Consider the following 23,862-nt stretch of genomic DNA (forward strand, 5'->3'; position numbering starts at 1 on the left):
GCTGGATTAATTGCTGGCACACCCTTTCTGCTCCCGCCTACCCCCCCCCCCCACCCCGCCCCGCCCCGCCCCGCCCCACCATGACCTCTAGATCCTGGTCCTGTGTGATCAGAGATCCACAACCAACTCTGTTCCACGGAGCAAGCTAGAAACCCCCAAATTCCTGACATTTCACCATAAAGAAGTCTATTAAGGCATAATTAGCCACTTCAAACACCACTACTGTTTATTACTTGATGTATGTGGGTCCGGCCCTGTATGATACATTTTGAAAACATTAAAACATTCTGTTAAGAAAACGTTCTATGCCCATTTTGCAGATGAGGGAACTAACGCTTAAAAATGTTAAGTGCTGATTCCCAGATCACACAGCTATTATGAGGCAGAGCCAAGATTGGAACCAGATCATATTAACAGTGAAATCCTGAAAATCTTTGTAAGTATCTGCTTTAACTTTTATTTTTATAGATTCTGCCTATTAAGTCAACTGCATCATTATGTAACAACTGATTTTCATATTTATATTAAATACCTGCATCCACTCAGAGTTTCTGATCAGATTTAGACAACCTTGCTGGCTGCCATTCCAGCTACTCTCAGGAGAAAGTGTAATTTATTTCAAAGTTTAAATTACTGGACACAGGTCAACAAGAGAGTATATATTCAGTGATCTTTGATTTAAGTTTTTTGAAAAGGGTGCTATGAAATAGCAGCCATCTCTCAGAGTTCCAAAACGTGTATTTAATGAGCATTTATTATATACCTGCTACTTTTCCAAGTGCTTTGCATGACTTTGTAATTTAATTTTCATACCAATCTTTAACAAAACCATCATAAGTATATCCATTTCATAGGTTAGGATACTGAGACACAGAGAGATTCAACAATGTGCCCAAAATCAAGAAGCCAGGACATGAAAATAGTGATATTAAACCCACACAGCCATATCATAAACCAGAGATTTTCATTAAAAATAACATTACTGTGGGGACCCTAATTCCTTCCTCAAATTGAGAATTCTACTCTATTGTGTTCCATTTACTCCAGGAGGGGAAATTATCGTTGCAAGAGTTAAAGTTGTGCAACAGCAGGACCTATCTCATGCTTAGTAGGGCTCCTAACAAGTGGGGTGATATAAACTACAACAGAGGTTCCTTGGTGGCAGAATCTTTGATAGTTGTTAGCCCATTGCATAGCCCACACTGAGGACACAAAGGCTGTGGTCTGATCTCACCCGGAGACACATGGTTTCCTATGATATGACAACACCGAAACTAGAAGAACCGCCTGATCCCTTAACTCCAGTGACATCCTCTCTCAAATCATGACCTAATCACGGACATGGGAGCGATCAGGGTGTACATGAAGTGAACTAAAAGATTGAGTGGCTATGTGCTGTGATCCATGCCTTTTTCTTGATGAATCTAGTCTAAATTTCCCAATGGCCATGACCAGACCCCTCTGTGTGCACTGCCAAACTCAGAAATCTTATAGCCTCCAAATTGTTTACCAGACATTAGCCATTCAAAGTTAAAAGTCTATAATGCTATGGAATGACCTATCAGGAGCCCATTTACTGACTCTGCTTTTGGTTTGAAGAGAAATTTCCAGAATCAGCAGAAGATCCGGAAAAGTTAAGAAATGGTAAGATCAAGTCTCTACATGTCTCTGACGAAGGTATCTAGTAGAAAGTACACTTGAAGGTTTTAATACCAGGCAGTGTCTATGTGTGTGAAAGGTGGTGGTTGGGGTGGTGGAGAGGGAAAAAAGTGGTTAAAGTAGAAAGGGTGGGGCTCCTTGAGCAGGTCTGTCAACTCTCTCCAGGTTAAAAGGGCCAAACCCCTTAGAGTATTTGCTAGAGGAGCCATCCCCAGCGAGTTGAGAATGGCCTCTCCTTGCTTTCATGCTTTCGACACTGTGAATGAGCTGTGGTTGGTTCAGGATCCCACATACCCCTCCCCATCTAAGGACACGCACGGACGTGCATTGGAGGAAAGGAATTGAAACAGGTCCATCTTGAATTCATTTCTCTTATTAATTTGACAAGGTGATATTCTTGCAACATTGTAGGCTTAGATGATGAGACAGTGTTGAATTGGTTGGAAGTCCAAGTCAGAGGGTGAGGAGGGACATGAGCCAGGGCAGCAGCAGTAGGGTGAGGAACACAGCACCCACCCTGCGCACACTGTCCAGTGGGGGTATTAAAGAGCACACAAAGGGCCTACATAGAAACTTCTCTCAGAACTGTGTTTAATGTCTTTACACCATGAGATTTACTTTGAAAAATTCCCATGTTAAATGGCGTCTGACTGGTGGGCTTGCAGCAACCTCTCCCAACTTCTTCCTAAAATATCCATGAAGATACACCAACACAAAAAATACAAGGGACCTATTATGTATCTGGAAGAGGAATAAAAACATAAATGAAATAACACATTAGAAGGCAAGATGAAGATTAATAAGAAAAAGAAGGACTACAGGAAGCTAAAAACAAATTCTATTTCCTTTGAGAGGTTATACCAGGCAATAATTTCTTTTCTGTTTTATAGATTTAGTCATTTCAGTGAACATTTCTTCATGCTGAAAGACTGGGATTCATAGACATCTCACTCTCCTTTTTTTTCCTTCTTTCTAAAGATGGAAGTTTGATGTTCCAGCAAGTGCCAATAGTTGAGATTGATGGGATGAAGCTGGTGCAGACCAGAGCCATTCTCAACTACATTGCCAGCAAATACAACCTCTATGGGAAAGACATAAAGGAGAGAGCCCTGTACAGTATATTTTCTGTTCTTCCATCCACAGAGAACACAGAGCGATTTAGGTCCTTCCTTGAGTGGGTGGGACCGTGGCAGGGGCATTATGGTCAGCAACAGGCTGGGCCTTGGGCATGTATGCTGAGGTGCAGTATTCCAGAGTCCCATCTCTCGCCCTAGGCATGTCTTTGTCTTTTCAGTGGCTACATGATTTGAGCCTCCAAACTACAAAAGAGATTTTTTCACCCAACCGTATGGATTAACACCTAATGGGAATAAAGAAAACCTAAAGTCACAGTCAGTACTCTGCCCCAAGTAGAAACTGTAATCTTCTGCCTGGATCACTGCCAATTTCAAAGAATGACAAGAACAAAAGCCAAGAGTGAAGAACTTCTTTTAGTTTCAGGGATGACCCACAGAAGAGTTTGTACACGTGGACAGAGGTCCAGTGAGAACCTCCAACTCAGTGTACGGTGAGATTGTCTTGAAAAACAGGCTTCTGGGCCTATGCCTATGTGCTGCCTCTTTTTTTTTTTTTTAATGACAAACAACACTTCTTGATAGCATGACACAAAGCAGTACCACAAAAGACTGAAAAGAAACAAACAGGCAAAAAAGGCCTGGTTCTATTAAGGATGGTAAGCAGATGGGAACCAATAAAAAACCAAGGTCCAAACTGAGAATAAAAAGTGAAAGAGCTCAAAGCAAAGAGAAAAGAGTTCAGCCCAGGTGCAGACTTGCCACAAGGCACAAGGAGCCTTTGTGGATACTGCACCTGGTTGAAGGCTGGGGTCCATGGCAATGGGCAACATAGACCATGTCTTGTCACAACCTCCAGAAAAACTGTGAAAGTGAATGAAGACAACCCAAATGAGAATAAGCAAAGGGTGTTTATTTTGAGCTTGCTATAGTAAGGAAGTCAGACACCATCACTTGCATTTGCCAGAGATTCAGAGGCAGTCGGGAAAGTCTGAGAGATTTATGGTGAAAAAACATATGTCCTGATTGCAGGTTGTTGGCATGAAGATGCTATAAGCTGGCTAACTAGAAGCATTAATTTCTATGTGATTGGTCAGATTTACTTTCTGTGTTTGGTCATAAACTGATAGTGGAGGCAAAAATTAGGAAAGTTGGCAGTTATTGACCAAATGCTGGCATATTTGAGTGTTGCAAAGGTCATGATGGAAGCTGTTTAGTCTATAAGGGCACTAAGAGGTAGAGGGTGTCTTAGCAGTTTGGCTGCTATAACAAAATACCATAGACTGGGTAAAGAACATATGTTTCTATCTCACAGCTCTGTAGGCTGGGAAGTACAAGATCAATGTGCCAGCAGATTCCACATCTGGGGAGCGCCTGTTCCTTGGTTCATAGACAACCAATCTCTGACTGTGTCCTCACATGGCAAACATGCCAAGGGAGTTCTCTAAGGTCCCTTTCATAAGGGGACTAATGTCATTCATGAGAGCTCCACCCCATGACTCCTGAAGGCCCCACCTACTAACAGCATCACATCAGGGGTCAGGATCCCAACATATGAATTTTGGGGAAACATAAACATTCAGTCAATAACATAAGGCAACAGAGAAATAGTGCCTGTGCATTTGTGGGACATTGACCTTCATGTCCAAAAAGCCTTCCTTGATGTTAATTGAACACTTGACTCTCAAGGCATGGTATAAAAATAGACTGTCAGGAAGAATTTCACAGGTTCTACCAAAGAGTCCCATGATACATGACTCTGAACTATGTATGCTACAATATAGCATTTGATGTTGCATTTTCTTTATGTATCAAGTAATTATTTACACTTAGATATATATACACAGTCTGAAAGGGTATTTGCCAAAATGTTACCTTAAATCAGTGATGTTGTATGTTTTCTCATTTTATTATTTATGATGTGAATGTGCTGAAATATTTTAATAAATATCACATATCACTAAAAATTTTGTTATGAAACATTTTATATATTCACAATAGTTGAAAGAAATATTTTAAGACCATATATACACCAACCACCTAGACAGCAAAATTAACATCTCCTCATCTGGGCTTTATCACATGGGGCAGTCACTCCACCCCTGTCTCCCTCAGTCAAACACAATTTTTTTTTTTTGCATTTCAAAGTAAGTTGCAGACATCAATGCAGTTCACCCTGGATACTGTGGCATGCAGATTATAACACAGTGAAATCAGTAAGCGCCAATGTTTCAAGAAAGGGGATGAATTCAAGTTCACCCAGGTTTACTTCAGATCCTAGAGCAGGAAATAAGGAGAGCATACAAGGAGAAATGAGGACTCTGATATAGTCTCCTCCTGGGGGAAGGAGGAGTCACTGCCCAAGAGATATTGGAGAGAGATAGCAGAGTGTAGAATCATGCCCTGAAAGTCAGGGCTGCATGCTGTAGGGTCTGGGGAACCCAGAACATGTTGTAGCAGGTGCTGAGCCCCTGGCCCATGTGGAAGATGCAAGCCAAGTGGGTGGTGTGGATGCTGCAGTGAGGTGGAATGAGAAGAGAAAATGAGAGCCTGAGCTCCAACCAAGGAATTAGCAGAGCTACACTTCTTACTCTCAATGAGTCAGGGAACATGGAGAAAACTCCAGTTCTCTCCACCCATGCAGTGAGGCAGCAGAGGTGGGAGAGTCAGGCTGGAGAAACTCAGGAAGAAGCAGGGGCCCCAGCCTGATTGTGCATGTGTTCCTGATCTGATTCCTCCAGTTATCCAGGTATGAAAGAGCCACGGACAAGATTACCTTGTTGGCAACGAGCTGAGTAGGGCTGACATTCACCTGGTGGAACTTCTCTACTACGTGGAAGAGCTTGACTCCAGCCTTATCTCCAGCTTTCATCTGCTGAAGGTGACCCATTTCACAGCCCAGAGAGGCAGCCCCACATCTCCCATCTTGGGATCTCATATCTGGGCCCTGGGACTGGCCACATTCTGACCCAGCCTTCTCCAGGCCTTCAGTGACCTCACGTCTCCAAAGTGAGCTTCCAGGCCCTGATTCCTCACAATCAGGGAAAGATTCTTGTTATGTCTTGTTCCTCACAAGCAGGGAAAGATTCTTATTACGTTCATGAAATGTGTGGTGCATGCTACCTCATGAAGAGCATTTGCCTTTTATCATGGAAACGACCCAGGGCCCAGCATCTCTCCCCATGCCTCTATTTCAGTGTGGTTTCTGTTCCTGAGTTCTCTGTGATGTCCTTTATCCCACATGTCCCCTTGTCTTCCCGCACCAAGTGTGTCTGAGCAGGGCCCTTTCCATCTGGTTTCCTCCCTGGGCTCTGCCTTCTGCTTTCTGACATTGTGTTCCTCTGTGCACAGCTCTCCAGCACTCTGTCCCACACACTGTATCTCTCACTGAGAAAAGGTGGTCCCACGGTTTGTCTTTAATATTTTCTATAACATTTTCCTTTCCAACTCATTTCCCCATATTTTTACTTCTGCTTAGAGACTGATCTGTGTTGATATCTCACAGACACATTGATTTTTCTTGTCTTATACAAGAGTCACTAATCTATAGGATTAATATGTAAGAAGAAACATGGGGATGACTGAGTGGATTAAAATCTGACTGAACGACATCTTTGGGGAAAATACAAGTGAGCTCTTGTATTTTCTTTTTCCTTTTCTCTTTATTTCTCACTCAATGTCTGTTTCTGCCTCCATGCTGGTGCTGATGGCGCAGACTTGCTTGGTCTTTGTGTAGAAGGGTCTCAGATTCCCTGGGCGGTATAAATGGTGGTGGCAGGCCTTGGCTTCACTCTGAGGCTGTGCTTTGTGAATTACAGGCCTGAAAACAAGAATCAGCAACTTGCCCACAGTGAAGAAGTTTCTACAGCCTGGCAACCCAAGGAAGCCTCCCATGGATGTGATAACTTTAGAAGAAGCCAGGAAGACTTTAAGGTTTTAATAAAGCACCCATGGAGGCCAAGAACATGCAAGACCCATATTCTAAAGTTTTGCAGCAATAAAGTACTTTACCTAAGTATCGATTGTTCCTGTTGTAAAGCTAATGAACTCTTTCCAATCACATGCTAATTAAATAATAAATCTCCTATTTGTTGATTTGGTTAAAATTAATTTCTTTTCATTAGGATCTGATATGAATTCAGATTTCCAGTCTCCTCCTAACCTACCACTTTCGTGAAATTAAAAGTTCAGTAAAAAAAATACTGTAGATTACGTGGTTTGTTTACTTTTCCAAGAATTGTCCTGTAACATTTGTCACACAATCTATTAAAATGTCAATGTAGAAATGCGCTCCTGACATTTTCAGGTATGCACAGGAGAAGAGTTACCATACTGGGTAATGGCATAAAGACATTTTCTTCTTTTCCTGCAGTCATTTTATTTCTGATAAAAGTGTTCTTCCTTAACCATTTGCAAAATAACCTTTCTTTCTGCTGCGGATTCCTCAGTTTTCTAGGAGGTGAGGAAATATTGAAGAGCAAACAGACCCACCCTCTTCTCTCAGGCCACCCTGTTGTCCCTTACAGGCGGGTGCTCCTGGCTCATCCTCACTCTGCTCCTTAAGGCTCTGTGGGGCCCCAGTCGTGAGCCTTCCCTCAGTTCCCTCAGTGCTACTCAGGCCAGGGCTGCCAAAATACAGATGGTATATGTGAATTACATACAAATAACTATATGCAAAATCATTTTTTCCCTGTGTGTCATTGTGCCAGAGTGCCTGGATTAGGAGTGCTTTCCAGGAATCTTTCCCTGCATCTTCTAGCTTCTGGGGGCTCTTGGCCTTTCTGGACTTTCATGGATAGTGGCCACATTGCTCTAATTTCTGCCTCTGTCTTCCTGCACCTCACCCTCGCCATGTTGTGTCTTCTTTTCACTCTGCTGTGAGGATAATTGTCATTGGATTCAGGGCCTATCCAGATATACCAAGATGATCTCATCTCAAATTCTCTTACTTCATTACATCGGCAAAGAGCCTTTTTCCAAACAAGATCACATTCACAGGGTCTAGGGATTTCTGTATGGACCTATCTTTCTTGGGGGCCAACATAACCACCTAGATGGGACAGATGAAGAAAGATTATTTGCAATTGATGAATCCAGGTGATGGATACTTTCAGATTTGTTATATTATGGGCAATTCGAGTGACGCAAAGAGGAAAGCACATGCAAACAGGGTTCCTGGATTTGGCAGATAAAATACAGGACACCCACCTAAATGTGAATTTCAGATAAACACTAAAGAATATTTCAGTATAATCATGTTTCATGCCATGTTTGGAAATAGCTATAACTACAAAATTATTAATTATTTGCCTGAAATTCACGTTGACATGGATGTTCTATACATTATTTGGCAACTCGGTAAGAAAAGAGTGCCATCAACTTGCCCTCCACAGACATCCCCCCCAGCTATGCTCACAATAGAGATTTTTCAGTTGCCCTAGTCCTTGCATCCAACTCATGAAAAAAAGCATCTTTAAAAAGCCAATTTCTGCTGACTTGTAGAGAGAGCAAAATCCAGGTGACATGTATTATTTGAACTTTAATTGCCAACCTTGAAAAGGAACATGTTTAACCAGTTTCTTCTGATAAGCAGATCACTTACTCATGTCTTAGAATCCAGTAGGTGGTCCCTTGGCCATGAAATGTGTGGGAGTGGCTTCTCCCTAACTTCACCCTTCTCCTTTCAGTGGGAGGGAACTATTGAAAGGAACAATGACCTTATAAATACATTAGGACCTGGAACTCAGTTGTCGAGCCACGACAGTGACAGCGTTTAACAAAGTAAGTACTGATCTTATAAATCTCTCTACATTGCCTCACACTCTCCTCTCTAGCCTCCTAGAAAAATATGCTAGTATGTGTCCTTAAGACAAGAAAAAGTCTGTTTTTACTCATATCGTGCCATCTTTGTGTGTTTGGGTGACAGTTCAATAATTGTTTATTTCTTTTCTGTTGGATATATCTTTAGAGAAACGTTAAAATGAAGAATTTAGAAAACCAGGGCCTCAGCATTTAATGGTTTGGGAAACAATGACATGAGGCGAAAAAAGAAATGGTAGTAATTTAAACAATCTGAGAATAATCAGTGCTGGAAGAAGTGGCAATGTATGCAAAAATTTCTTTCTCTATGTAAGTAGTCAACACACAATTGCTGTAAATTGTGATACTGTAATACTATATTGGCTGTGAAAATTTAAAACTAAGGTTTATTATAATTAGAGTAAATTAGTTTGAATGTCAGGGGAACTAGATTCTAGTAGAGCCTTTGCCACTAATTAGCTCCATGACAAGTCATATTTTGTCCCTGGAGTTCTACCGACTCCTGGCCAATCTAGAGGATAGCTAAGAAAGAGACTCTGACTGTTGCTGCCGTTTGAATGGTGTAATTCTTTGTATGGAGAAGTGACCTGCCCACTCTAGGATGTTTCTAGGTATCCCTGCCCTCTACCTACCTGATTTGTAGCCCCCTCTCCCTCCCTGCAGATGTGACAATCCAAAATATCTCTAGACCTTGCTCAATGTCCTCTGGAGCAGAGGAGCAAAATCCCCCTGGTTGAGAACCATGGGACTACATGACCTCATGGGACTAAGCAAGGCTGTGTTACTGATGTGCCCCACTGCTTGGACGTTCACTGAAAACTTCCTGTTAATCCCCATGGACTGATTAATGAATATCATTAACCTCTGTACAGGAGCTAAAAAGGAAAGAGAGAGAGAGAAACAGAGCCATCATACGACAGATTTCATATAAGTCTGGATTCATATAAAAATGTATTCCTATTAGAGTTCTATGGCCAAAATACAGAGATATAGAGAGATGGATACAAGATAGATAATAGATGATGAAGAGACAGATTACAGATAGATAGATGCATAGAATGATAGATAAAATAATACATACGTGGATGGGTAGACAGATAGGGATTATAAATAGATACATATACATAGATTACTGATAGGTAAAATAATTGATGGATAGATAGATCAAAGAAAAAGGATCCATGGGCTACTCAGTGTGTCCAGAGACTCACCCATCTTCTAAGCATTGGGACAAGAGCAAACACCCATTGCTGAGTTCCTACTATGAATTTTTGGTACATTATCTCATTTAACTTTCTCAACAACCTACAAAAGTAGAAATAACTACCTCTATTCTAAGAATTAAAGAGATTAAACAACCTACAGCTTTTATGAACCTCATAATGGGAGGAGTCGTGATTTATCTCATTCTCCCTTCTCTCTGATAAGAAACAGTGTCATTGGGACAAACTCAGAGATATAAGTAACTCTTTTAATTAACTCCTGGAATTATGAGAGCTTACATTCCGTTAAAACAAGCCCATTTTTAATTGATGTAAATACAGTTATACTAGTCTTCAACTCACTCTGCATTTTAGGTTGTCAAAGTAGAAAAAGGCACACTTTTATTAATTTTTTCTTCCAAGCAAGCCCCTGAAAAGTTGCTCACAGGAGGAACTCAGGAATTAGATGTTCCCGTCTCACCCTCTCCTTCCAACATTTAGTTGGCTAATATACTCTGAATAGGAAAATATAAAACAACTTCTCAGAGAGGAGCTGAGAGCCAGGTTACGGGGTGGAGTGGAAAAGCTCTGGACTTGCAATCAGAAGTTCAGGCTGACCCAACACTCACCAAGTGTGCAGCATGGGACAGGTGCTTTAGCTCTCTGAGACTCAGTGTGCCCATCTTTAATTCGGATAATAGGAGCCATTTCCCAGGGTTGTTGCAGAAGGTAGACACACTCCCTAGATATTGACCGTGAATGAGCAGCATGTGTATGTGACCCATGGCAAATCCTTGAGCTCTCTGGTTCTCATTTTCTGTTGACCCAGCAAAGCTCAACGGTAACCTTTGTCCTAGTCTTAACCTGACCCTTGGAAACCTCATATTGAGAAGGTGAAATGTTAGTTATCAGCAGGAGAATTGTGATAAAATATTATGTAAGATAAAAATTCATTTCCTGTTGAAACATGATCCTCAATCAATGGCTAAGGGAGCTTAGTGTGGGGATTAGAGTTACAACACTGTGAACTAATCCATAACAATTAAACAACTACACCCCACACTTTCGTGTGAATTTCACTCTCCCTTCCTTTCTGCTGAATAATGCTATTTCCATTTCCCAAGTTAGGAAAGTACAATGTCAAAATATCTAGGTACAAAACAGGTGAGTTGATTCAGTATGATTTCAAAGAATTATTTACTTTTCAAAGGCTAAACTATTGACTCCCACTTTTTAAAATGTAGACATTTAAAAGATTTTGATTTCTATTTATGCATCCATCTAACATATGAAAAAAAGCTCATGATCACTGGTCATTAGAGAAATACAAATCCAAATCACAATGAGATACCATCTTATGCTAGTCAGAATGGCGATCCTTAAAAAGTCAGGAAACAACAGATGCTGGAGAGGATGTGGAGAAATAGGAATGCTTTTATACTGTTGGTAGGAGTGTAAATTAGTTCAACCATTGTGGAAGATAGTGTGGTGCTTCCTCAAGGATCTAGATCTAGAAATACCATTTGACCCAGCAATCCCATTACTGGGTATATACTCAAAGGATTATAAATCATTCTACTATAAAGACTCATGCACACTTATGTTTCTTGCGGCACTGTTCACAATAGCAAAGACTTGGAACCAACCTAAATGCCCATCAGTGATAGAATGGATAAAGAAAATGTGGCACATATACACCAAGGAATACTATGCAGCCATAAAAAAAGGATGAGTTCATATCCTTTGCAGGGACATGGATGATGTTGGAAACCATCATTCTCAGTAAACTAACACAAGAACAGAAAACAAAACACTGCATGTTCCCACTCATAAGTGGGAGTTGAACAAGGAGAACACATGGACACAGGGAGGGGAATATCACACACCGGGACCTATAGTGGGGTGGGGGAGTTGGGGAGGGATACCATTAGGAGAAATGCCTAATGTAGATGACTGGTTGATAGGTGCAGCAAACCAGCATGGCACATGCATACATATGTAACAAACCTGCATATTCTGCACATGTACCCCAGAATTTAAAGTATATAAAAAAGATTTCGATGTCTAAATTTAAGTCATACATACATTTTTAGAAGTACATTGGTTGAGGGCAGGTGCAGTGGCTCACGCCTGTAATTCCAGCACTTTGGAAGGTTGAGGCAAGCAGATCATCTGAGGTCGGGCATTCGAGACCAGCCTGGCCAACATGCTGAAACCCTGTCTCTACTAAAAATACAAAATTAGCTGGGTGTGGTGGCATGTGCTGGTAGTCCAAGCTACTTGGGAGGCTGAGGCAGGAGAATCACTTGAAACTGGGAGGCTGAGGTTGCATGAGCTGAGATCACGTCATTGTACTCCAGCCTGGGAAAAAACAGTGAAACTCCGTCTCAAAAAAAGAAAAAGAAAAGAAAGAAAAGGAAAGAAAGAAAGAAATACATTAGTAGTTAAAGGCAAGTATATTTTTCTCCTAAACTCAACAACCACAAAACATTGCAAGAAGAATCTTAATGTTTAATATCAGAGCTAGGGGTTTGGAGAGAAAATGCAACTGTTCCTAAGTCCTGGCACTGGAACTCCTGCTTTCAATGAGTCCTGTGTCTTTCCACTCACATTCATGAGACAATTAGTTGCATCTGTCCCTGTAGTCACTGGTTTTCATTCTCTGATACTCTGCTGTGTTCCACCTCCCAAACAGCCTGGGATAGAGCAAGGGCTATCAAACTTCACTGATGAGCCCACTCAATTTATCTCTAACCATTTACAACGGCCAAGTCAGCATGCACACATGCAAACATCCATACACACAACATACAGATAACTGAAACTAACAACTCATGAAACATTACTTACCCTTCCACATGTCAGACTCACTGATATTTTCTATTCTTTTCTATTTTATTTTAAAAAGTAGTGGGATTTCACAATCTACTGAAAGGTTACCATGCATATTTGAGAAACACTAACATAGAAAATAAGACTCAGTGCTTGGTTTTTAATAGCAGTGAGTCTGAATCCCAGATCCACCACTTAATCTGGGCAAGTTATTTTAAAAACCTCAGTATCCTTAACTGTAAAATGAGAATAGCTACAGCATTCACCTTAGGTGATTTTTGTAGGATAAAATGAAGAGAAGTTTAGAAGAATGACCAGTGAGTGACTGACATTGAATAAATGCTAGCTCCTTCCATATCTTGCAAAGTTAATGCAGCAGCATCTCTTTTGCCAGATTATAAAACAAAATGCTCCCCCACAGAGTTAGAATATAGAATGCCAAAAGAAGCAAGGGATTAGCATTCTCTGTCTGTTGAAATAATTTGGATATTCTAGCTATAGTTAAGTCTGAAGCCTAATTTCTGGTTTTGATCAAATGCAGTCTCACAGCCAAAGAGCTGAAGGGTGACTTAGCTCCCTGCTGGTCCTCCCTGTCAGTGACATCCTCTGGGTTCACAACCAGTTCATGGGTTCCCAGGGCATTCACCCAGCTGGCTTCCAGGCATGCCTTCATTTTAGTCCTTGGTGTAGATATTCATGTCCATCACCAACTGGAGTGTGACTGTGAACATTGCATTTCTCTGATGTTCCATTTCATTAACTAAAAAATGGAGATAACAACCATTTCATGGTACTATAAGGAGGGTTAAAGATATAAAATATTAAAAGGGACTAGCATTGAGGAAGGATCATTAGGAAGTTTTCAATAAATACTAGTTCTTGAATTCTTCCTCTTCCCATTAACTCCTATACATGTATTATTACCACATACTCTCACCTCTTAGGCTGCCAAGAAAAGTCACAGTTAGCCAATGAAGACTTGAGACTGGTTTCCTGGAATCTGAGGGTGGTCACTGCTGGGTAACAATTTGGGCCAAGAAAACATTCCAGGAACTCCTCCAACCCAGTCTTGAAGAAGGCAGCTTGTTCTTTAGCATTGTTGGTGGTTCTCAACCACACATCCTAAAGTACATTTTGATTCTATGGCTTCAATTATTCATTCATTCATTCAGGCTTAGAGAAACCTCCAGGAGACTGCTATCATGGCAGAGAAACCCAAGCTCCACTACCTCAATACATGGGGCAGAATGGAGCCCATCCGGTGGCTCCTGGCTGCAGCTGGAGTAGAGGTAGGTTCTGAGTTACGTCATCTTAAGTTGGATTTAAAATTGCATTATCACATGCTTTTCCCACAGAAACTATGCAATGATTACTTACTGAAGCATTGTGCCTTAAATAAAAATGGACTGTAATTAAGAAAAAGATGAACAGATTTGACCTAACAATTGTTAAAATTTCTTCTCATCTAAGAGCATACATATTAAAATATAATTAAGAAACTAATCACAAAGTGTAGAACTTAAGTGGATTAGAATTTAAACAAAGTGTAAAAAATAATTTATGGCATTCATACAATTAGAAACATGAATATTGACTATTTGATGACATGAAAGAATTATTGTTAATATTTAATGTGTGATAATGTACTATGGCTGCCTTTAGAATAGTTTATGTGTTTTAGGAAAACACATTGAAGTATTTAAGGATTAATCATATGGATCTGGGATTTCCTTGGAATTATTACAAGAGGAGAAGTAGGTGGGCATAAATATATTTATTTATTTACCATAAATATATTTATTTATGCCCACCTATATATAATATCACATTGGTTTTGGTTGATAATTATTTATTCTAGGTGAGAAGTATAAGCAGAATTATTACGCTTTTCTGTTTATTTTTATTCTTGTTCATAATTTCCACAATAAAACAATAAAAATACATAATATTAAAAGAAGGTTGTAGTCAGAGGTAAAATGCAAAATGTAAACTACAAATGAGAGGCGGAAGGAAGTGGATTGTAACAAATTACCTATTAAAGATTGACTACATTCACAGCAATTATTTGGTTGAGCACTTATTAATTCCAGGTTCCATACTAGGTCATGGAGATAGACAGTGAAGAAGACAGACACAGTCCCTGCCCTGGGGCGGCCTACATGTCTATGAGGATGTAGACAAGTAAACACGTGGTTAAAATGAGGGGTGGAGGCTTCTAGAACACCCAAGCATTCCCCAGTGTTACCAGGCCATCTTCCTGGATGTTTGAGCAGGAAACGCTGGGAGGTGTCTGTGGGACTCCACTAAGCGCTGCCCTCTAGACGTGTCACTGAGAAAAACACTTCCAAGTCCAGACCAGAGTCCCTCAGTAACTGCCTGAGGGTTTTCCTCGGGGGTAAGTCATGGACAAACTCAGGAGATCTTGTCCCTCAGGTGGCAGCTGAAAAGGAGGGTTTCAGGTGAGGTGGCGTCCTGTGAAGGGAACTTCTAGCGCGCCCCTTCAGCCTCACAGCGCCGTGTGGACCTGAACCTCGGGATGGCACTTTCTCCATTGCTTCACGAAGGCTTGGGACTTAAGCCTCACCCTTTCTCAATCCTATGAAGAAATAATCACACAAGAAATCCAAACACTATCATTCCAGGTTGTTTCCTTTGTACAAATGAACACCCTGTTTCACTGTCACCCAGACATCAGCTCTGCAGCTCAGGGATGTGGTCAGAGCCTGGGCAGGAAGAGTTCAGCAGGAGGGAGGGAGGGAGGGGCAAGGCTGAGAGGAACCCAGGCTCCCTGGTCTCCATCCCGCCTGAATGCAGACCTTGCTCAGGCTTCTGGAGTCTCAGGGCCCTAGGGCTGATGATCATAACCCAGTCCTCAACCTCACAAGCACATCCCACTTGCCAACCCCACCGCACCTCGGCCACCCTCCTGCCTGAACCACTCACCATTCCTTAGGTTTGTCCTGAACTGGACGCTTTGTTAATTGTTGGCACGCACCTCCATGACCTCTAGATCCTGGTCCTGTGTGATCATAGATCCACAACAAACTCTGTTCCATGGAGCAAGCTAGAAACCCCCAAATTCCTGACATTTCACCATAAAGAACTCCCTAAAGTATAATTAGCCACTGCAAACGTCACTACTGTTTATTACTTGATGTATGTGGGTCAGGCCCTGTATCTTGCATTTTGAAAACATTACAAAATTCCATTTAAGAAAATATTGCAGATGAAGAATGTAAGGCTTGAAGATTTAAAGTAATAATTCCTAGATCACACAGCTATTTTGAGGCAGAGTCAAGATTGGAACCAGATCATAACAACATTGAAGTCCAAAAAACCATGAGAACTTTTGCTTAGACTTTTGGTTTGACATATTCTGCCTACTTAAGTCAACTGCATCATCATGTAATAACTGAATTTCATATCTGTATTAAATACCTGCATCCACCCATAGCTTCTGGTCAGATTGAGACAGTCTTGTTGCTGGCTGCCATTTCTACCAAAGTGACTTGTCCAGGACAAGGTGGAATTTACTCCCAGGTTTAAGTTACTGGATGTAGATAAAGAACTAAGTACAGTTTCAAAATTCTAAAGATAACTTATATTTAATGAGCAGCTACTATACACCTGCTACTTTTCTAAGTGCTTTTTGTGACCTTACAATTTAATCTTGATATCATCCTATACCATAGGTACCGTAAGTATACCCATTTCATAGATTAGCATACTCAGACACAGATTTGGTACATGTCCAAAGTCAAGAAGCCAGTACATGAAAATGGTGATATTGAACCCACAAAACCACATCAGAAACCAGAGGCTTTCATTAAAAATAATGTTAGTGTGGTACTCTAATTCCTTTATTAAATTGATAATTTAACCTATTGGGTTCCATGTACTTGAGAAGAGAAAGTTAGAATTACAAGTGTTAAAGCTGTGCAACAGCGGCGACCTATTTCACCCTTAGCAGGGTTCCCAAGAAGTGGGGCGATATAAATTACAGCAGAGGCTCCTTGGTGGCAGAATATTTGATGGCCATTAGCCCATGGTATACCCCATACTGGGGACAAACAAGGTTGTGGTCTAATCTCACCTGGAGACACAGGCTTTCCTAAGATATGACAACACCATAACTAGAAGAACTGCTCAGTGCCTTTTCTCCAGTGACGTCCCCTCTCAAAACATGACCTAATCATACACATTCATGAGGTCAGGGTGGAGGTGAAGTGAACTAGAAGATTGGGCAGCTACGTGCTGTGACCCATGCACTTTTCTAAATGAATTAGGTCTAAATTTCCAAATGACCATGACCAGACCCCTCTGTGTGTCCTGCCGAACTCAGAAATCTTATATTCTCCAAATCATGCACCAGATGGGGCCATCAAGGTCACAAGTCTATAATAGAATGAACTAACAAGAATCCATTTACTGTTTCTGCTTCCAGTTTGAAGAGAAATTTCTAGAATCTGCAGAAGATTTGGACAAGTTAAGAAATGGTAAGATCAATTTCTAAGTGCCTCTGATGAGTGTATCTAGTAGGAAGTACAGAGGGAGGCTTGAGAAGCCGGGAATGCCTATGTGTGTAGGCGGTGGTATTTGGACATGGTGCAGAGAGAGAAAGTGGTTAAAGTGGAAAGGATATGGCCCCTTGAACAGGTCTGGCAACTCTCTCCAGGCTGAAAGGACCAGACCTCTCAGACTATTTGTTAGAGGAATGATCTCCCACCCCCAGAGAAAGTCCTTTCTTTGTTTTCATGCTTGGGACACCGTGAATGAGCTGTGGTCATCAGTAGAGGATCCCATACAGCCCTCCCCATCCAAGCACATGCAAGAACACGTGCTAGTCGAAAGGAGGAGAAATCGATGTGGCCATTGCCATGAGGTTTTTCTTTCTTGGGGCGGGGTGTGACAAAGTAACACTGCAGCACTATTGCAGGCTTTGAAGAGCAGAGAAAGGGACCCTTACATAAAAACCTCTCAGAACCTGCCTTAAATGTTACAAACACCATGAAACTTACCCTGCGAACTTCCTGTTTTAAATGGCATCTTGTTGCCAGTCCTATTGTAACTTGTCCCAACCTCTTCCTAAAATATCCATGAAGATAAATCAACACAAAAAATACAAGAGTCTCACTATGTATCTGGAGGGGAAATAAAAACAAAAATGAAATAACAAGATTAAAAAGTAAAAGGAAGCTTCTTAAGAAAAAGAAGAACCACAGGAAGCTTTTAAAAAATGTTGTTTGGGCCTGGTGTGGTGGCTCAGGCCTGTAATCCCGGCTCTTTGGGAGGCTGAGGCGCGTGGATCATTTGAGGTCAGGAGTTCGAGAACTGTTTGGCCAACATGATGAGACCCCATCTCTACTAAAAATACAAAAATTAGCCAGGTACGTTGGTGCATGCCTGTAATCCCGACTACTCAGGAGGCTGAGGTAGGAGAATTGCTTGAACCCAGGAGGAGGAGGTTACAGTGAGCTGAGATCGTCCCACTGCACTCCAGCCTGGGTGACAGAGTAAGACTCTGTCTCAAAAAACAAAACAAGGAAAAAGGTTGTTTCAGATGAAATCTTACCAGGCAATAATTTCTTTTTCCTTTCACAAATTTAGTCATTTCCAAAACCATTTTTTTCATCCTGAAAGGGTGGGTTTCATAGACATTTAATGCTCCTTTTTTTCCCTTCTTTCTAAAGATGGGAGTTTGCTGTTCCAGCAAGTACCAATGGTTGAGATTGATGGGATGAAGCTGGTGCAGACCAGAGCCATTCTCAACTACATTGCCAGCAAATACAACCTCTACGGGAAAGACATAAAGGAGAGAGCCCTGTACGGTATATTTTCTGTTATTCCATCCACAGAGAACACAGAGTGATTTAGGTCCTTCCCTGAGTGGGTGGGACCGTGGCAGGGCATCATGACCAGCAGCAGGCTGGGCCTTGGGCATACATACTGAGGTCCAGTATTGCAGAGTCCCGTGGAGATGAGGGAACAGTGAACATGGGGAGGGTTCAGGTGAGGGTGATTCTAGAAGAGGATGCAGTCCATGGATCCAGCACCCTGACAAAGGTTTCCAAACACTCATAAACCCTATGAACTGAGGAGGATAGGGAATCGTGATTCAGGTACTCAGAGCTTCAGGGGCTAGACTCTAGCCAATAGTGTAGGGCAAGGCACAGAATGTTTGAGAGTCTGTAGATGAAGGACTGGGGAGGGAAAGCTGCAAATGAGCTGAATCTCAGATCCCAGTAATTCCAAGAATTATGACCAGGAGCCTAAATTACCAACCAATTATATGGACTGGAATACTTGAGCAGGGCTAGTAGAGGCTGGCGCCCAGGATGCTGCGGTTACCTTGACAAATGGATAGAAGGCTGAAACAGCCAGATTGATTCAATACCAGCAAAACCCTGGGGTCTCCTCTCTGTTGTGAGGAGACCGCATGATTCCAAATAAATCCTGAATAGAACTGTTGGCAGCTTCTCAAAAACTTTAGCATAGTATTACCAATGACCCAGCAGTCGCTCTAGTAGGTACATCCCCAAACAATCAAAAATACATCCACACTACATCTCTTACATAAATGAACAATGCAAATAACAATACTCATAGTATTCAAAAAGTGGAAACAACTCAAATATCCATCAATCAATAAATGGAGGAGAAAAATGTGCCTTAGCCATGCCATGGAATGATGTTTGGTCATGAAAAGTAATGAAGTACTGATGCATGCTACAAGATGGTTAAACCATAAAGACATGTTACATAAAAGAAATGAGATACAGAAGGCCATGCATTATAGAATTTTTTTTGTATGAAATGTCCAGATATTCAAATCCATAGAGGTAGAAAGTAGATTAGTGGTTGCCTGGAGCTAAAGAAGTGGGGCTTGAGGAAAAATGAATACTGCTAATGGTACAGATGTCCTTATCAGGGTGATAAGAATAATTCTGGAATTAGACTGTGATGATTTTTACAGAATTCTGTGAATGCACCAAAAACCACTCAGTAGTATAATTTAACAGATTGCAATTATAGTATGTGCACATACATCAATAAAGCTCTTGTTTTAAAAAGTATTGTGAAACTCCAGTTTGACACAAAAGAAGAAAAGTTTGCACTGGTTGTAACTGAATAGAGAATTTCACCAGGGAAGGGGATTCTTAGGTGGGGTCTCCAGAAAGTCACACCTGGCTAAAGTTGGGCAATAGCACATGGAGAGGGCTGTGGAAACACGTTTCATGGGTGTAATTGGAAGAACTGATAATCTGGGGCATAGGAGCCCTGGGAGCTGTAAAATGATGAGAGAGGACAAGAAATACGGCTGAGAAGGTTGTGCCAGGGACTCTCTTAGGATTACTTAGGGGGCAGGTCTTTGGCCATCTGACTCACACTAAGTTCATGCACAGAACAAACCACAATGGAGTTGATAAATCTTGGCACAGCACCAGTGGGTACTGGCAGTGATTCCACCAATTTCTTTCATGACTGTGACCACCGATGCTCTTTTTCCTGTTTTAGGTCATGTGTGTAACAAAATTTAGAGATCTATCTACCTTGATAGGTTGTTTTAAGACATAAATGTTAATATACCTGTAAAAATCAGAGCATAATTACTAGACTATAAAAGGCACTCACTGGAGGTGAATTACTTTGCCACCATCTGACCCTCTATTTTCTTAGGTTTTTATAAACCTATAAAATCTAAGGCAAAAGGCATTTGACCGTTTGCTTGTCTTTCAGGATTGATATGTATACAGAAGGTATAGTAGATTTGACTGAAATGGTCCTTCTTCTGATCACGTGTCAACCTGAGGAAAGAGATGCCAAGACTGCCTTGGTCAAAGAGAAAATTCAAAACCGCTATTTCCCTGCCTTTGAAAAAGTAAGTGAAAGTGTTCAGTGTTTGGGGAACTGAGTTTAGAGGCCAGTAGAAAAATAGTGGCTGGGCATTCCTGGGGCACTGACCTTCACTTTCAGTGAGACTTCCTGAACACCAATGCAGCGCTCTGGCTCTCTAGGCATTTTATGAAAATAGGCTTGGAGAAGCAATTGTATCACTTACACCCAAGCCATAATTTTCCAGTAAAATGTTAATTTACGGACCCCAACATTAAATTATCTGTTCAACAAAATCTCATGTTCATAAGTAGAACATGGGCTGTGGAAGGCTCTTGACCACACTAGAGGTTGCTGTTGAGTCTATGGAACCCCATGGACTTTGATTGAAGACGAACATGATGAAAGTGATCCATCAGAAAACATTCTGGTACCATGTGCAGGAAGACAGGAGACCAATTGCCCAACCAGAGAATACTGTAGTGTTTCAGAGATGGGTATTTTTAAAAAGGAGAGTGATTGTGGGATGCAGAGGAAGATTTTGCAAAATGCATTTTATAGTAAGTTGTAGACATCAGTGCAGTTCACCTGTAAATGCTTCAGCTTGCAGATTATAACATAGTGCCAGTCAGGAGTGAGAGTCAATGCTGTAAGAAAGATGATGAATTCAGGTTCACCCAGGTTTACTACAGATCCCAGGGAGATATAGCGGGGAATGAGGAGAGCAGACAAGGAGAAATGAGGACTCTGAAATAGTCTCCTTCTGGGGGAAGAGTGTTGTCATGAAGGTGGAGTCTCTACCCAAGGGAGATTGAAGAGGGAGAGAGCAGAATGTAGAGCCATGTCTTGAATGTGAGGGCTCCACATTGTAGGGCCTGGGGTAGACAGAACATGTGGCGGCGGGTGCTATGCCCCTGGCCCATGTGGAAGAAGCAAGCTGGGTGGGTGGTGTAGATGCCACAGCGATGTGGAATGAGAAGAGAAAATGGGAGCCTGAGCTCCAACTGAGGAGTGAGTAGAGTCACATTTCTTACTCTCTCATTCATTCAGATAATGTGGAGAAAGCTCTGGATTTCTGCACCCATGCAGTAAGGCAACAGAGGTGGGGAAAGTCAGGCTGGAGAGGCTCTGAAAGAAGCAGGGGTCCCAGCCTGGGTGGGCATGTGTTCCTGATCTGATTCCTCCAATTCTCCAGGTCTTAAAGAGTCATGGACAAGACTACCTTGTTGGCAACAAGCTGAGCCGGGCTGACATTCACCTGGTGGAACTTCTCTACTACGTGGAAGAGCTTGACTCCAGCCTTATCTCCAGCTTCCCTCTGCTGAAGGTGACCCATTTCACAGCCCAGAGAGGCAGCCCCACATATCCCATCTTGGGATCTTGTATCTGGGTCCTGGGACTGACCATGTTTTGACCCCAGCCTTCTCCAGGCCTTCAGTGCCCCAGGGTCTCCAAAATCAGCTTCCAGGCTCCAATGTTGAGGAATGAAAACACTTTTGTTATGGAAAGGAAATTTGTGGTGCATGCTACCCCACAAAGAGTATTTTGCCTTTTATCATGGGAAGGACCCAGGGCCCAGCATCCTCCCCATCCCTCTCTTTCAACGTGGTTTCTGTTCCTGAATTCTCTGTGACCTCTTTTATCCCATATGTGTCCTTGTCTTCCCACATTCAGTCAGTCTGAGCAGGGCCCTTTCCATCTGGTTTTCTCCCTGGGCTCCAGCTCCTGCTGTCAGACATTGTGTTCCTCTCTGCACAGCTCTCCAGCACTCTGCCCCCCACACTGTATCGCTCACTGAGAAAAGGTGGTCCCATGGTTTGTCTTTAATATTTTCTATAACATTTTCCTTTCCAATTCATTTCCCCATATTTTTACTTCTGCTTAGAGACTGATCTGTGTTGATATCTCACAGGCACATTGATTTTTCTTGTCTTATACAAGAGTCACTAATCTATAGGATTAATATGTAAGGAGAAAGGGATGACTGAGCTGCTTAAAATCTGAACGATATCTTTGGGGAAAATAAAGTGAGCTACATGTCCTTCCTCTTATCTTCATTTCTCACTGGGTGTCTGTTTCTGCCTCCATGCTGGCGCTGATGGAGGGGACTCGCTTGGTCTTTGGCAGGAGGGGCTCAGATTCCCTGGGAGGTATTAATGGTGGTGGCAGGCCTTGGCTTCACTCTGAGGCTGTGCTTTGTGAATTACAGGCCCTGAAAACCAGAATCAGCAACCTGCCCACGGTGAAGAAGTTTCTGCAACCTGGCAGCCCCAGGAAGCCTCCCATGGATGTGAAAAGTTTAGAAAAAGTAAGGAAGATTTTCAGGTTGTAATAAAGCAGCCATGGAGGCCAAGGACATGCAAGACCAATATTCCAAAGTTTGCAACAATGAAGTGCTTTACCTATGTGTGGACTGTGCCTCTTGTAAAGCTAATAAACTCTTTCCAATTACATGCTAATTAAATAATAAATAACTCTTATTTGTCGACTTAGTTAAAATTGATTTGTTTTCATTAGGATCTGATATGAATTCAGATTTCCAATCTCCTCCTAACCTACCACTTCCTTGGAATTAAAAATTTGATAAGAAGAAGAAACTAGAGATTATGTGGTTTGTTTGACCTTTCCAAGAATTGTCTTATAACATTTGTCATACAATCTATTAAAATGTCAATGTAGAAATGCGCTCCTGACATTTTCAGGTATGCACAGGAGAAGAGTTACCGTTCTGGGGAATGGCATAAAGACATTTTCTTCTTTTCCTGGACAGTCATTTTATTTCTGATAAAAGTGTTCTTTCTGATGCATTTGCAAAACAATGATTCTGTCTACTGTGGATTCCTCAGTTTTCTAGGAGATGAGGAAATACTGAAGAGCCAGCAGACCCACCTTCTGCTCCCACACCTATTGTCCCTTACAGACATGTGCTCCTGGCTCTTCCTCACTCTGCTCCTTAAGGCTCTGTGGGGACCCAGGCATCAGCCTTCTCTTAGTTCCCTCAGTGCCACTCAGGCCTGGGCTGCCAAGATACAGATGGTATATGTGAATTACATACAAATTACAATATGCAAAATTATTTTTCCCTGGTGTGTCATTGTACCAGAATGCTTAGATTAGGAGTGCTTTCTAGCTCCGCCCACATACTGGGCTTATAATGTGAATCTCTCTCCGGACACCTGGACTTCTGCAATTTGAGCTCTCCTCCTGTTAGAGTGAGCTTCCCCACAGTAGGCAGACTTGGTTGAGGGAGCAGACAGACACACAGGCTTTCTACCTGCAGCTTCACTTTGCTCTAGTCTCTTTTCCATTTACAACCAGAGTAGTTGTTCTAAAATGCAAATAGGAAAATAAAATCACAGAATTCTTCAGTGAGTCCTGACTGCATATAGAATACATCCTCACACCCGTCCTCACTCCTTGTTCTCCAGCCCAGTCAACCCTCT

At 41.8% G+C, this 23,862-nt stretch overlaps 1 protein-coding gene and 1 long non-coding RNA gene across 6 annotated transcripts in view; both read left to right on the forward strand.

Annotated features, from left to right (window-relative positions):
- LOC139363388 (uncharacterized) overlaps positions 1 to 6,917 on the forward strand; it is a 15,390-nt gene extending 8,473 nt beyond the window's left edge. The window contains exons 3-6 of one of the 5 annotated variants that reach the window (XR_011623654.1): positions 321 to 436; positions 1,600 to 1,644; positions 2,638 to 5,613; positions 6,551 to 6,913. This is a non-coding gene — a long non-coding RNA (uncharacterized lncRNA). Of the gene's footprint in view, positions 1 to 320; positions 5,614 to 6,550 lie in introns of all 5 variants that reach the window. The other 4 variants (XR_011623653.1, XR_011623652.1, XR_011623651.1 and 1 more) reach the window with 4 other exon arrangements.
- Positions 6,918 to 8,412: 1,495 nt separating this feature from the next.
- Positions 8,413 to 23,021, forward strand: LOC105490853 (glutathione S-transferase A5). Its single transcript, XM_011756820.3, has 7 exons — positions 8,413 to 8,513; positions 13,759 to 13,875; positions 17,031 to 17,082; positions 18,277 to 18,409; positions 20,324 to 20,465; positions 21,615 to 21,746; positions 22,629 to 23,021. The coding sequence occupies exons 2-7, from the start codon at positions 13,789 to 13,791 to the stop codon at positions 22,749 to 22,751; spliced, it is 669 nt and encodes a 222-aa protein (XP_011755122.2). The 5' UTR covers positions 8,413 to 8,513; positions 13,759 to 13,788; the 3' UTR covers positions 22,752 to 23,021.
- Positions 23,022 to 23,862: the final 841 nt, after the last annotated feature.

The sequence above is a fragment of the Macaca nemestrina genome, chromosome 5, assembly GCF_043159975.1.
Source record: "Macaca nemestrina isolate mMacNem1 chromosome 5, mMacNem.hap1, whole genome shotgun sequence".
NCBI classification, from domain to species: Eukaryota; Metazoa; Chordata; class Mammalia; order Primates; family Cercopithecidae; genus Macaca; species Macaca nemestrina.